The 11,781-nt window shown below is 41.8% G+C and overlaps 1 protein-coding gene across 1 annotated transcript; it reads right to left on the reverse strand.

Annotated features, from left to right (window-relative positions):
• Nucleotides 1–4,456: 4,456 nt before the first annotated feature.
• CENPL (centromere protein L) lies at nt 4,457–11,734 on the reverse strand. Its single transcript, XM_033151237.1, has 5 exons — nt 11,630–11,734; nt 10,259–10,441; nt 9,322–9,567; nt 8,070–8,612; nt 4,457–4,758 (listed from the first exon to the last, which is right to left on the reverse strand). Exons 1-5 carry the CDS (start codon nt 11,663–11,665, stop codon nt 4,690–4,692), a joined length of 1,077 nt encoding a protein of 358 aa, XP_033007128.1. The 5' UTR covers nt 11,666–11,734; the 3' UTR covers nt 4,457–4,689.
• Between the last annotated feature and the right edge of the window lie 47 nt (nt 11,735–11,781).

Below are 11,781 nucleotides of genomic sequence, written 5' to 3' on the forward strand. Positions count from 1 at the left end.
AGCAACCCCAGGAATATACCTGGAACACATAGTTTTCATTGTCTTTGTCTCCCCATTCTAATTTTACAATTTTAATTAAGAAACTGGAATGTAATGTTATTCTAAGCAAAGAAGACCTCAAGCTGTATATGAGTTCCATCAAAGACAGGAGCCTATTGAGAGGTAGACAATGCATCTGCATAGACCAGGCATGGCCAAACTTAGCCCTCCAGATGTTTTGGGACTACAGTTCCCATCATCCCTGACCACTGGTCCTGTTAGCTAGGTATGATGGGAGTTGTCCCAAAACACATGGAGGGCCAAGTTTGGCCGTGCCTGGCATAGACTAATGTTTCTCTGAAACATCATTGGCCTTGTTTAAAGAGGAAGTCAAACAGGGCCCATACGCTCCATTTAAACAAATTAGTTGCGTAAGAGCCCATTCATTTCAACAGGGCTTGGGCAGAAGATGCTGCTGCTTGAATTTTACATTGCATTGGGGAAAACACTATGTATGCTGAAACCTGTTCCATTTCATTTCTACCATATTGTTGATATCATGGTAATGTGACCCCCCCCCCCACAGTAAAATTCTGATGCAGCTTTCTGAATGAAGCTGTTTGTGAGCTTTGGCCTAGTTTAAATCTTTGGAAGCAAAGGGCTAGCCAACAAAAGACCTCAGTGTTGCTGGCACTGTGGGTCAGTAAGAACAAAGATTTTTTTAAAAAAAAAATATGGTAGTGGAACAAGGAATAGAGACATAATAATTTGAGCAATCTACCAAGAAGTTCTCCAGCACAAGCCCCACTGAAGTCAAATCGGAGCACAGCAGAATTTGTGTGCCGCTTCTGTTCATTTCTGTCCAGGTTGTGGAGGAGAATGTCTTGGTAGATAGTCTCCCTTTGTATAGACTTTATGCTGCAGTTGCATTTGTTTTGTATTTCTCGCTGTTAGTGCACTAGTAATGTTAACTAGTGTGACTTTAAGTACATACACAAGCCTGAGTTGGATTAAAGAAAAGAGTACTGTATCAGAAATAGGATACCTGTTTTATCTCCTAGTAATAATTTGTACTTCAGAGCCCACACACTTACCCTTAGTGAAATGGTATCTACGTCTATCTATAACTATGCCTGTCTTGTCACTTTTGAAAGACATGCTTAGAATTATAAGCATTATGAATTTGTCTAAGCTGCCATCTTTATCTTTAAAGCATAGTTCTATCTAAAAACTCAGCTGTGTCACGGCTGTAGCTCAATTAGTGGGCTGTAGGGCAAGGACGGAAACCTATGTCACTGCAGTTCTTGGTTCTAGTCAACCCCAGCAAACATGGTCGGTGATGGCTGGAGCTAAAGAACAGTTATGTATAACTTGTGTCCTATTCCTGTGGTGCCAAGGAAGCAGCAGAAAGCAGAGCTGATCGTAGCATTGGGTGTGGCGAGTTGCAAGGAATGCCAATGAAACTAAGTCTTACTGATATTTCCTTTGAGAAGTAGCTTTATTTGTAAACTTCAACATCTTCAATGTCTTTGGGTGGGTGGGGAACTTAACACAAGTGGATTTTCAAGAAAGGGGAAAACCCTTCTTGGCCTGAGAGATGGCATTCTTGTGTTTACATTTTGAACATTTGCACCTTTACAAAGAAAAAGTATTCTGTAAACAGTTGTTTACATATCATTTGTGCTTTTTCTAGCATGAGTTGATTTGTATAAATAGTGTTACCTTAATAAAATCATTTGGTGTGTTTTCTCATGACTTAACTGAAAGAACAGAAGTTGCTGGTTTATAAACTTACTTTATAGCTCCCAACTCAAACCCTTTGGGCTAGTAAATTGAAAACAGTATTTGAGCGAAATACCTCTGTATAGCCTTAATATACAGTAAGCCCACGACATATTGTATTTACTCAAATCTAATGCTCACCTTTTTTGGCCAAATTATGTCGCGAAAATTAAGTTGCGCGTTAGATTTGATGGCACACTTACATTCACCAGCAAATACTTTTTTAGGGTTTCAAGGTTCTGAAAAATTAAGTGCACATTAGATTTGAGTAAATACGGTCCATGCATTTTACGTTCTGGAGATCATGTCCAAAGCCAAAATCACGTCTAGCCAAAGCACATTGGGCTCGCCGAAGTATCTTTTTTGCCCAGCACGTAAAAGCTGAATGCACACAAGTTGTGGGCTTACTGTAGTATCAATTTCATGTGCAGCTGAAGAACTTAAGAGCCTGCTGGATCAGGTGTGTATGGAAAATCTACAAGCAGGATCTGAACACACGAGCACTCTCCCTTCCTGCAGTTTCCAGCAACTACCTCCAACCATGGAGGCAGAGCATAGCCATCATGGCTTATAACCACTGATGGCCTTTATCTGCCATCCATTCATCTAATCCTCTTAAAGCCATCCAAGTTGGTGACCATCACTGCTTCCTGTAGGAGGGAGTTCCATTAACTATGGGCAGTGTAAGGCATTTTCTTTTATCTGTCCTGAATCTTCCATCATTCAGCTTCACTGGATTTTATGGAAGCAGAGTTGGGAAGAATCCCACAGGTTATGTAGTCCAACCCCAGAGTGCAGGAATCTCAACTACATCCAAGGAGAGTCCATTCCACTGTTGAATGACTCTTACCATCAGAAAGTTCTTCCTGATGTTTAGTTGGAATCTTATTCCTTGTAACTTGAAGCCATTGGTTCAGGTCCTACCTTGCAGAGAAGGAATCTTGCTCCATCTTCCATGTGATAACCCTTAGATATTTGAAGATTGCTATATTCCCTCTCAGTCTCTTTATCAGGCTAAACTTACCCAATTCCCTTAACTATTCCTCACAAAGTTGCTTTCAGTACCCTTTTTGTTGCTGTTTCTGCACACATTCCAGCTTGTCAATATCCTTAAATTGTTGTGCCCAGAACTGGAAACAGTATTCCAGGTGTGGTCTCACCAAGGCAGAATAGAGTGGTACTATTACTTCAGTGATCTGGACACTACTTCTGTTGATGCAACCTAGAAAAGCATTAGCTTTTTTGCTGCATCATCACACTGTTGACTTGTGTTAAGCTTGTGGTATACCAAGACCCCAGGATCCTTTTCACAAGATAGTTGTACCCCATCATATTTGAGCAGACAGTTCTTCCTGCATAAGCGCAGAACCTTACATTTATCCCTATCGAAATTCTTGTTTAAGCCTAGTTTTTCACTCTGCCCTGCCCCCAAACTGCACTACTGGTTAGCAGAGGTTGGCCCCAGATACAAAATTCTGAGGGGCGCAACCAGGTGCGATGTCCACACCCTGCACCTTTGGGCTGGCCAAGCCCAGAGCCGGCAAAGCCACCCTGCTAAAAATACGTGGCCACTGCCACTGGCAGCCCTATGCCTCATGGGCTCTGTGCGCGCACACCCCGGCACATGCCTGCATCCCAGCTGCCCATTCTACCAGGGGGGCACATTACTTGTCCTGCCCCAGCAACCCATGCTATGCCACTGCTGCTAAGGTCATACTGAATTCCGATTCTGTCTTCTGCAGCATTGGCTACACCTGCCAGTTTGGTGTCATCTGCAAATTTGATGAGCAACTCAATTCCTTCATTCAAGTTGTTTATACAGGCATCGAACAACAGGCCCAGGACAGAACCTTCCAGCACCTCACTTGCCACTTATTTCCAGGATGGTGATGAACCATTAGTGAGAACTCTATGGATTTGTCAGTTTTTATTTTGTCTGTTAAGCCTAGAATTTTGTCTCTCTTCTCCATAATCTGCCTCAGTTCTCAGACTATCCTGGGGTCCAATTATCTAGGGTAGCCTTTCTCAACCTTAGGTAGTAAAATGCTATTGGACTACAACTCCCATCATCCCTGACCACTGGTCCTGCTAACTAAGGATGAAGGGAGTTGTAGTCTAACAGTACAGTGGTACCTCTGGTTAAGAACTTAATTTGTTCTGGAGGTCTGTTCTTAACCTGAAGCACTTTAGCTAATGCGGCCTCCCGCTGCCACTGCGCCGCCAGAGCACGATTTCTGTTCTTATCCTGAAGCAAAGTTTGTAACCTGAAGCATCTGTAACCCGAGGTACCACTGTATCTGTGACATAAGGTTGATATAGGCCATCTATACATTTTACCTCTTTGTCTTGACTGTAATACATAGGGTTTCATTTGTAATCTCAAAATCTCCCTGAGCAGTTTGATTGGGACAACAAAATGTCCTTCATACTAAATTACTTGAGGCCCAATATCACCACCAGCTTGCTGAATTCAGTGCCCTCTCTGACATACACAGCAACACCACCTTCAGTACACCCTTTCTATAATGTTCCTATAAAGTTTATAACCAGTAATAACCATGTCCCATTGGTTCCTTCATTCCACCATCCTCTAAGCCAAAACACTTCAGTTTACAAGAGGTACTGTGATCAAAGAGAGCAGCATAATCACTTAGTACCATACTCACATAAATCACTAGTCAAATATAATACAATATTTATTATTTGTAGGGTTTAATTCGTTTAATGTTCCATATTTTCAGGAAGGTGTAAGACTTTTTTAGCTGAAGTTAGGTGTTTGACCAGAAAGGTAAAAATGCTCTGTACAAACAGCACATCTGAGCAGAGCCTAAGTGAACAGTCATCAAGAATAAGACTCTCACACACAAAAGTCATCTTTGCACTGGATATACTTTCTATAGCAAAAGCACAGATGGTACAACACTTCAATCATATTTTTAAAACTGCCAGTTCTGCTAGGAATGCCATCAATGATATCAGATGTTGAGCATGAAAAATCTGCAAGAAAGAAATTGGAGAATATTTTAAAAAGTTGCAGTAGGATCAAAACAGGATAAAATACAGTTTATTCAATGAAGTATTTAAGCTAACAAATGTCAATAGCCCATATAAACCAGTTTTGTTTAAACAATCTACATTGTCTGAAGTCAATCTGAAAAGCCAAACTTTCCTGTTTTACATACCTGTAGAGGTATAAAAGGGGTAAAGAGGAAAGATGATGGAGAAGAAAAGATCCACGGCTTGAATTTGAAACCACTAGAACATAGGGGAACAATGGAAAGCTCTCATTTCCTTTTTCAGAAGTATAAGTACAATACTTTGCAAAGCAGCATTTTAGAATATTGTTAAGATGCCAATTCACATCAGATCTAAAGTCATTTGGTGTCTATGTGATTGCTGTGTTTCACTGGATTACTAAAGCTTGTGTCCTAACTTGTCTTCCCAAATAGAATGGAGTTTCATGCAGAGAATAAGGCTTTCCTAATTCCTTCCCTTGGCAGTCCCTTGTACCACTCAAGGGTGCAGCAAATCACAACAGCAGGCACCGGCAAAAATCATGATGTAGGGAAAACCCTGAAGTGCCTCTACATAGCTCCACCCTCATTTCAGACATCATGATATATCAATATATTGCAATGTAACTCCTGACTGTTAGGTCCAGTTGCGGACGACTTGGGGGTTGCAGCCCAGCTTTACTGGCCAAGGGAGCCAGCGTACAGCTTCCAGGTCATGTGGCCAGCATGACTAAGCCGCTTCTGGCAAACCAGAGCAGCGCACGGAAACGCCGTTTACCTTCCCGCCGGAACGGTACCTATTCATCTACTTGCACTTTGATGTGTTTTAGAACTGCTAGGTTTGGCAGGAGCAGGGACTGCGCAACGGGAGCTCACCCTGTTGCGGGGATTCAAACCGCCAACCTTCTGATCGGCGATATATTGTGAAGTTGAAAACTAGATATCGCCCAACCCTAGTGCCAACTCTGTGGTTTGCTGCCTCCAGCAGAAGGCAGGGAAGAGCTGAGCCCGAAGAGCAACATACAAAAGTTGGCTTCATGCAGTTTACCATCAGGGCAGATATTTTGAACCCGTTAACACAATGTGGATTTCAAACCAGTTTCCAATGATATATCACTATATAACCCAGGCCTGATCTCAGTAGGAAGTGATCTGAACATAACAAGGGACTGATGTCAATACCCCCCACTTCCATAACACCCTCTTCCTGCCCAGTTGATAAAACAAGGTCCAGTGTGGCCTGCCACATGCGTTGGGCTAGTGGCATACTGTGACAATCCCGTGGTCATTATGGCAGCCATGATGAAGTCCTAAGCTGCCCCAAAGCCAGTTGCCTTGGCATGGATGTTGAAGTCCCCCAGAACCAGCAGTCCTCAACACTGCTTCTGAGACCATCCCTGTCAGCTCAGGCAAGGAGACTGTTGGGCAGCAAGGCCGGTGGAAACCAGCAGAATCCCTAATCTGTCCTGATTGCCCAACATCAGGAACAAACCCTCTGGATCCCCCCCCCACTAACTGGACAGAGCCTGGAGAGATGGAATCTCTACAGACCACAGCAACTCCCTCTCCCCAACCCTCAAGTTTGTCCTTGATGCTGCACAGAGTACCCTGTTGGGCACAGTAGGTAACACCACCTCCACCCTCCTTAACCGCCCAATCTTATTGATACAGACCAGATCAACCTCCTCATCTATAAATCAGATTGTGTATGAGGGAGGCCTTATTAAGAGTCAACCTGGTATTTAGCAGCAGCAGCAGCAGCAGCAGCAGCAAACCTGAGGGCTGGCTGATAGGATAACCCCAATTCCCTATGTTGGAGGAGGGACTGGAACATGGCACCTCCCACACCATACCTCCCCCTACCATGAACCACTGCAGTTGGGGTCCCCCTGCTCAGTTCCTCTCCTACCAGACATATCTCCCCTCCCACAATAAAAACAAACCAACACAAATTAAAAACTGAACCCTCTAAAAACAATATCCCAGCCCATTATTTGGAGAAATTGCAGCAACACACTTTATAATAGGAATCAGCTACTGGTTGCCTGTGGCTCAATATGCCCCCTACCCTGCAACCCAGTCTTCGATGCACACACTTTGTTCCAAGTGCCCAAAGTATTATTCAATATGCTCCCCAGCCCTGCCAGCGTTCCAAGCCTTTCCCTACTTAGAGAAAGATGGATGGCAAAGAACTGGGAAAGGTAAGAAGGGACAGATGCAAGAAACCATTCTCTTCATGTGCCAATATTTCTCCCACCTTGTAATTGAGCCATTGCAGAAAGGAATGCAGAGAAAAACAGTATCCCCACCCGCTATAGCTAGGGAATAGGTAGAAGGGGGCCAGAGGCACAAAGTAGAAGTCGCAGGGTTTCTACTTCTCTTGAATGCTTACTTCCAATACAGAAAGGGAGTCGTGTGTGTGCTAGACCTGCCACCAAGCTTCTTCCTAAAGTATAAATGGCCAGCTGGTAAAATCAGTTGTGTTTGAAGTCTACATTGCAAAATGTATGCCTCAAATATTCCTTTAGGACACTCGTCTATTTATAATTTGTCACTACCAGGCTAGTATCAATTTTGGGTGAGAGCAATCACCTGCCAAGAGCACTGTTCAAGATTAGCCATGCATTTTGCACCTGGCTTTTGACCACTTGCGACCAAGTGAAGTTGCCTGGGCGCCAGGATGGTGCCCGACATCGCCATCATCTGGAGATGCATGCCTGGGGATCATTGGATCTGGACTGTTTTCACACACTAATACTCCATCCTGTAGAATTCTATCAGTTATATTTTATCTGCACAATCAGAATGAATTTCTGAAGCCAAAATGCTTTTTCTATACAACCTGAGCAGCAGTCAGCATTAAGAAACAGAGATCAGAATAGGCCAATATATATGTGGGCTGTCCCTGGATCAAGTGACTTTTCTTTTTTTGCTGCTTCCTTTAAAGATTTTATTGTGTGAACTATGTACAGTGCAGAGCTAAAAAGCTCATGTCTGTATCAACCGGTTCTGACCCCAACAAGAGTTTCGGTATACGAAAACCCTGCCTTCCATCTTTCCTTTTGAACGAGCCTGATTAACTGAAAATCAATCACAGTTAGTCCATCATTTGAAAATTAGACTGCAGTGCCATCTTGCCCCAAAATGGCAACTAGACATTCCATTTTGGCAACTGTAACCTTGGTTTAAGGAGCCATTTGTCCCCTAATTTATAAATCTTTAAGTTTCTAATACTGGCCAAGAGTGACAGTTCTTTTAACTAGTTGCTGGTGGTAAATGAGCTAGGCACCATACCTTTATTTTCCCAACAGAATGGGCAGAACCTACTGATGTGGAGACTTTCACCAGTGTTGTGCCTGACAGGTAGATCTTGAAGTGTCTATGGAAGTGGTTGTAAAGACACGCCATGAACAATTCCACTTGTTCTTGCTTGATTTCTCCTTGAGTGCTGTGGATTGAATCCCAAAGGGCTTTTGCATCTTCAGGATGGATAGCATAGGAAATATCCAGAGGGTAAGCTGTGCCAAGTGTAGAGAAAGTCAGCTCTGTTGGAACTGTAGGATTGTCCATAGGGCACCCAGTCCACATTGCAGCAATCCAGGAAAGAATGATAGGGGTGATGTGCAAGGGACTCAAACAACAGTCAAAGGTCTGTTGAAGCCAAGTTTCTACAAAGTCCGTGAGAGCCTTTGCCCCATTCACAAGGAACAAGGGCAAAAAAGCAAACTCCTCACTAACAGTCTCAAAAAGGTCGTTTCCACCAGTACAAGTAAACCAGCCCATCCACACCACTTTCTCTTCTGCATTTTTAGCTGCCACCTGAGGCCTCTCCGTGATCTATGGAAAATACATAAATACACCAATTATGCACATATAGCAACTATACGAAATGGCTTGCGTCAATATAATTTTGGAAACCAACTCCTGCAATTCATTTGTTATGGTGAAGAAAAACTAGGGGAAATGTATTGACAGCACCTTAATCTCTCAAGAGTTCTTCAACAAATGTGCACCTACCACTTTGATAGTATTCTATTCTCACAGACATGCATGTTTTCATGGAAAACCCACCGAATTCAGCAAGACTTAATTCCTTGCCTGGACAAGGAAGCCTTTTTGAAAGTGCAGATCCAACTGGATCCACACTTTCAAAGTGGCAGGCTCTGCATGGCGTAACGTCTCTTGCATGATCAGATTGGGATTCATGGGTCTGAGACCCAATGGTCACATGAAGTGCAGCCAGAGGCTTCCTGTGCCTGCAGGCTACCTACTTTTAAGAATTGCTCTGTTACATTTTTTTCAGAACCACTTTTCAAGAGAAATGGTGCAATCGAGACTGGGTGCAAAGCATCCAGTGACTGGCTCAACACCAACTGTAACCATGATTCCCTAGCATCCAAACCAAATCCATTTCATTTAATAACACTAAGATAACAATGGTGGCATACTGAGATGAACTAGTGTATTTTCTAGACCCAATACAATAGTATTCTTTGATATTAAGACAAACCCATAGGTATTAAAATATTGGGACTATAGTACCTACTTGAATGAGAACTGGATCTGGTTCCTGTTCTGCGAGTTTCAAAGCTGAGAATGAAGAGAACTTCACGTTAAATTGAAGTTCATATTCAGTTTCCACAGGTCTCCTTTGACTTTCAGCTGCAATAAAGCGACTCAGCTGTCTAGAATATTCTTTCAGCTGTCCATAAGAGAATTTGTACAGAGGAGTGACAGCGTATAAAGTCCACTGCTTACCCAGAAGCAAGTTTATTTGAGGATCAGCATTTCCCTGGAATGTGAAGAACAGTTTTAGCTTCCTAAGTGCATGCAAGTGGTGTCCATACTCTACACTTTCCAACAACACCACCAAAAGCAGAGCAAATATCACTATGAGCAACTTTTTGGATGTGGTTCATCCAATTCTCACGACAGTCTGCAACTAATTTAATAGCTACCACAACATACACCCTACATCACCAGTCTAAAGCTTTCCCCATAAAACCATTTAGAGGTTCAGGTCCTCTTCAACCTATTTTCCTTCTGGTACCTTTTATGGATAGAATAGATAAACTAGAACAGATGAAAGGGCCCTGTACAATAAGTAGTGGACTAATGCAATAAGGGAGAATATAATTTACCATATAAAATTAGGTCTTATTAAAAGAAGTTCAGATGGTAAAAATATGTTGATCCCTTGGCCAACATTAACTTTTCAGGAGATAGGATCAAAGTTTTAAGACACTTGTTGTAAGTTGTTTTTTTTCTTCCTCTCTCTCTCTCTCACGCACACACGCACACAGAGAGAATATATATTCTAGGCAGGGCAATATTACTGCAATTTCCTTTCCAAGTTGTCCTAGAACTATTTCTGAAAGATTAACTATTAGTTACCAGAGGTTTTTTTTTTCCTTTGCACCAAATAAAAAGCTACTTTATTATGCAATATTTTGCCAGCTATACCAAGCTCACCAAAGGATTACCTGCAAGTGAAGAGTTCGTTGAATTGTTCTCATAGTTGGGGTCTGACTAAACAGGTTTCGTCTGAGGGATACACCCCTCCTTGAAAGATGTGCAGTGTTAATGATGTTCACGTCATGATCTACACTTTTTTCTCCAAAAGCAGAAACTGTCCTGCAGTTGTAAACCCTTGTAACTTCCACATGCTGATAGTTTACCAATCAAAAGGCAAAAAGGAACAAAAGTTAAAAACTATTTTATACAAAGTAAAGAAAATGCATATTGCCACCCTTCATCTGAAGATCACAGGTGGGTTTTACAGCACGAAAGTGCATAACAACAACACCATAAAGCAGGAGGGGGCAACAGGGTGGATAAAAATCAATGATTTTTTTTATTAAAAAAATCGGACTTTTTTTATTTAAATCGGATTTTTTAAAATAAAATGCTTTTTGAAGAAAATGCATTACCATCCAAAGGTTATTCCATCATGAAATAAAGATTAGTTTTTTAATTATGTAGAATAAGGCTGTATGTGTTTAATTTTTTTGTAAATAAATTCCATTAATCCATTCACAATGTCATGTTCTTCCAGAGGTTTTTGTAAGATTATTGGGCAGTTTCTCTGCCTACAAGATATTATCACAGATGCTTGGTTTACTTTTGCAGTTCTCAAAACTGAATTTGACTCAGCAGAGATCACATGCCTCTTCTTCACAGCAAAAATGTTATAATATGAACAGAGTTATAAAAAAGACCTTAATCCTATTGTTCTACATACAGAATCAACCCATTCAGTGCTAAGTTTCAAGAAGTTCAGTGAATGGAACAGAAACAATATTTTTCTGGTTGTTTAACCTATTAAACTGGGGATAAAAAAACTAATATGAAAAGTTGTTATTCTAAAAATCTTCATCTACTTGCATATTGAAGTTATACCAGCAAGAATTAGTCTTTATGTAGAAAACTATGATTTAAATCAAGGCTTACTGACTAGTGATTTAAATCGTGATTTAAATCAGTTTGATATAAATCAAATCCACCCTGGGGGGGCAATAATATGAATTAATGTGGACCAAGCCAAGGCCCATTGATTTCAATGGGTTTTACACGTGAGCAAGACTTGGTCGGCTAATAAATTAAAATAAAACACTCGACAGCACCGGGTGGGGATTTGCATAACAGATTTTTTTTAAAAAAAACAAGAAACCCCAAAACAATATCCCTGCACAGAGAAAACTAGCATTTAAGTTTCAAACTTTTTTTGCGATAGGGAGGATGAGCGTGAAGAGACGGATCGCAATTGCCCGCCTCAGAAAAGGCCTGCCAAATCCGTGACGGTCATCTTCTTTAAAAGGTAAAAAAGGCAGCAGTTCGAAAGCCCAACTCTTTACCTGATGCCGAACCCTCGCCATCACCGGGCCGACCATGAAGAGACCTCCCTCTTCCGCACCCGCTCCCAAATAACGGAGCGAACGAACGAACCAATCAGCGACTCCCCTAAAGGCGGCGGGCGATTAAAAAACATATTTTAAAAAAGCCTCCT

Source organism: Lacerta agilis, chromosome 6 (assembly GCF_009819535.1).
Source record: "Lacerta agilis isolate rLacAgi1 chromosome 6, rLacAgi1.pri, whole genome shotgun sequence".
Taxonomy (NCBI): Eukaryota; Metazoa; Chordata; class Lepidosauria; order Squamata; family Lacertidae; genus Lacerta; species Lacerta agilis.

What these genes read in the sequence shown, in the direction of transcription:
- CENPL (XM_033151237.1), bottom strand. Translation starts at nt 11,665, where the DNA reads ATGGTCGGCCCGGTGATGGCGAGGGTTCGGCATCAG. An exon ending in AACGAACTCTTCACTTGCAG is followed by an intron (nt 9,568 to 10,258) that starts GTAATCCTTTGG and finishes TTCACATTCCAG; the next exon opens with GGAAATGCTGATCCTCAAAT. An exon ending in ATTCTGTTGGGAAAATAAAG is followed by an intron (nt 4,759 to 8,069) that starts GTATGGTGCCTA and finishes TCTTTCTTGCAG; the next exon opens with ATTTTTCATGCTCAACATCT.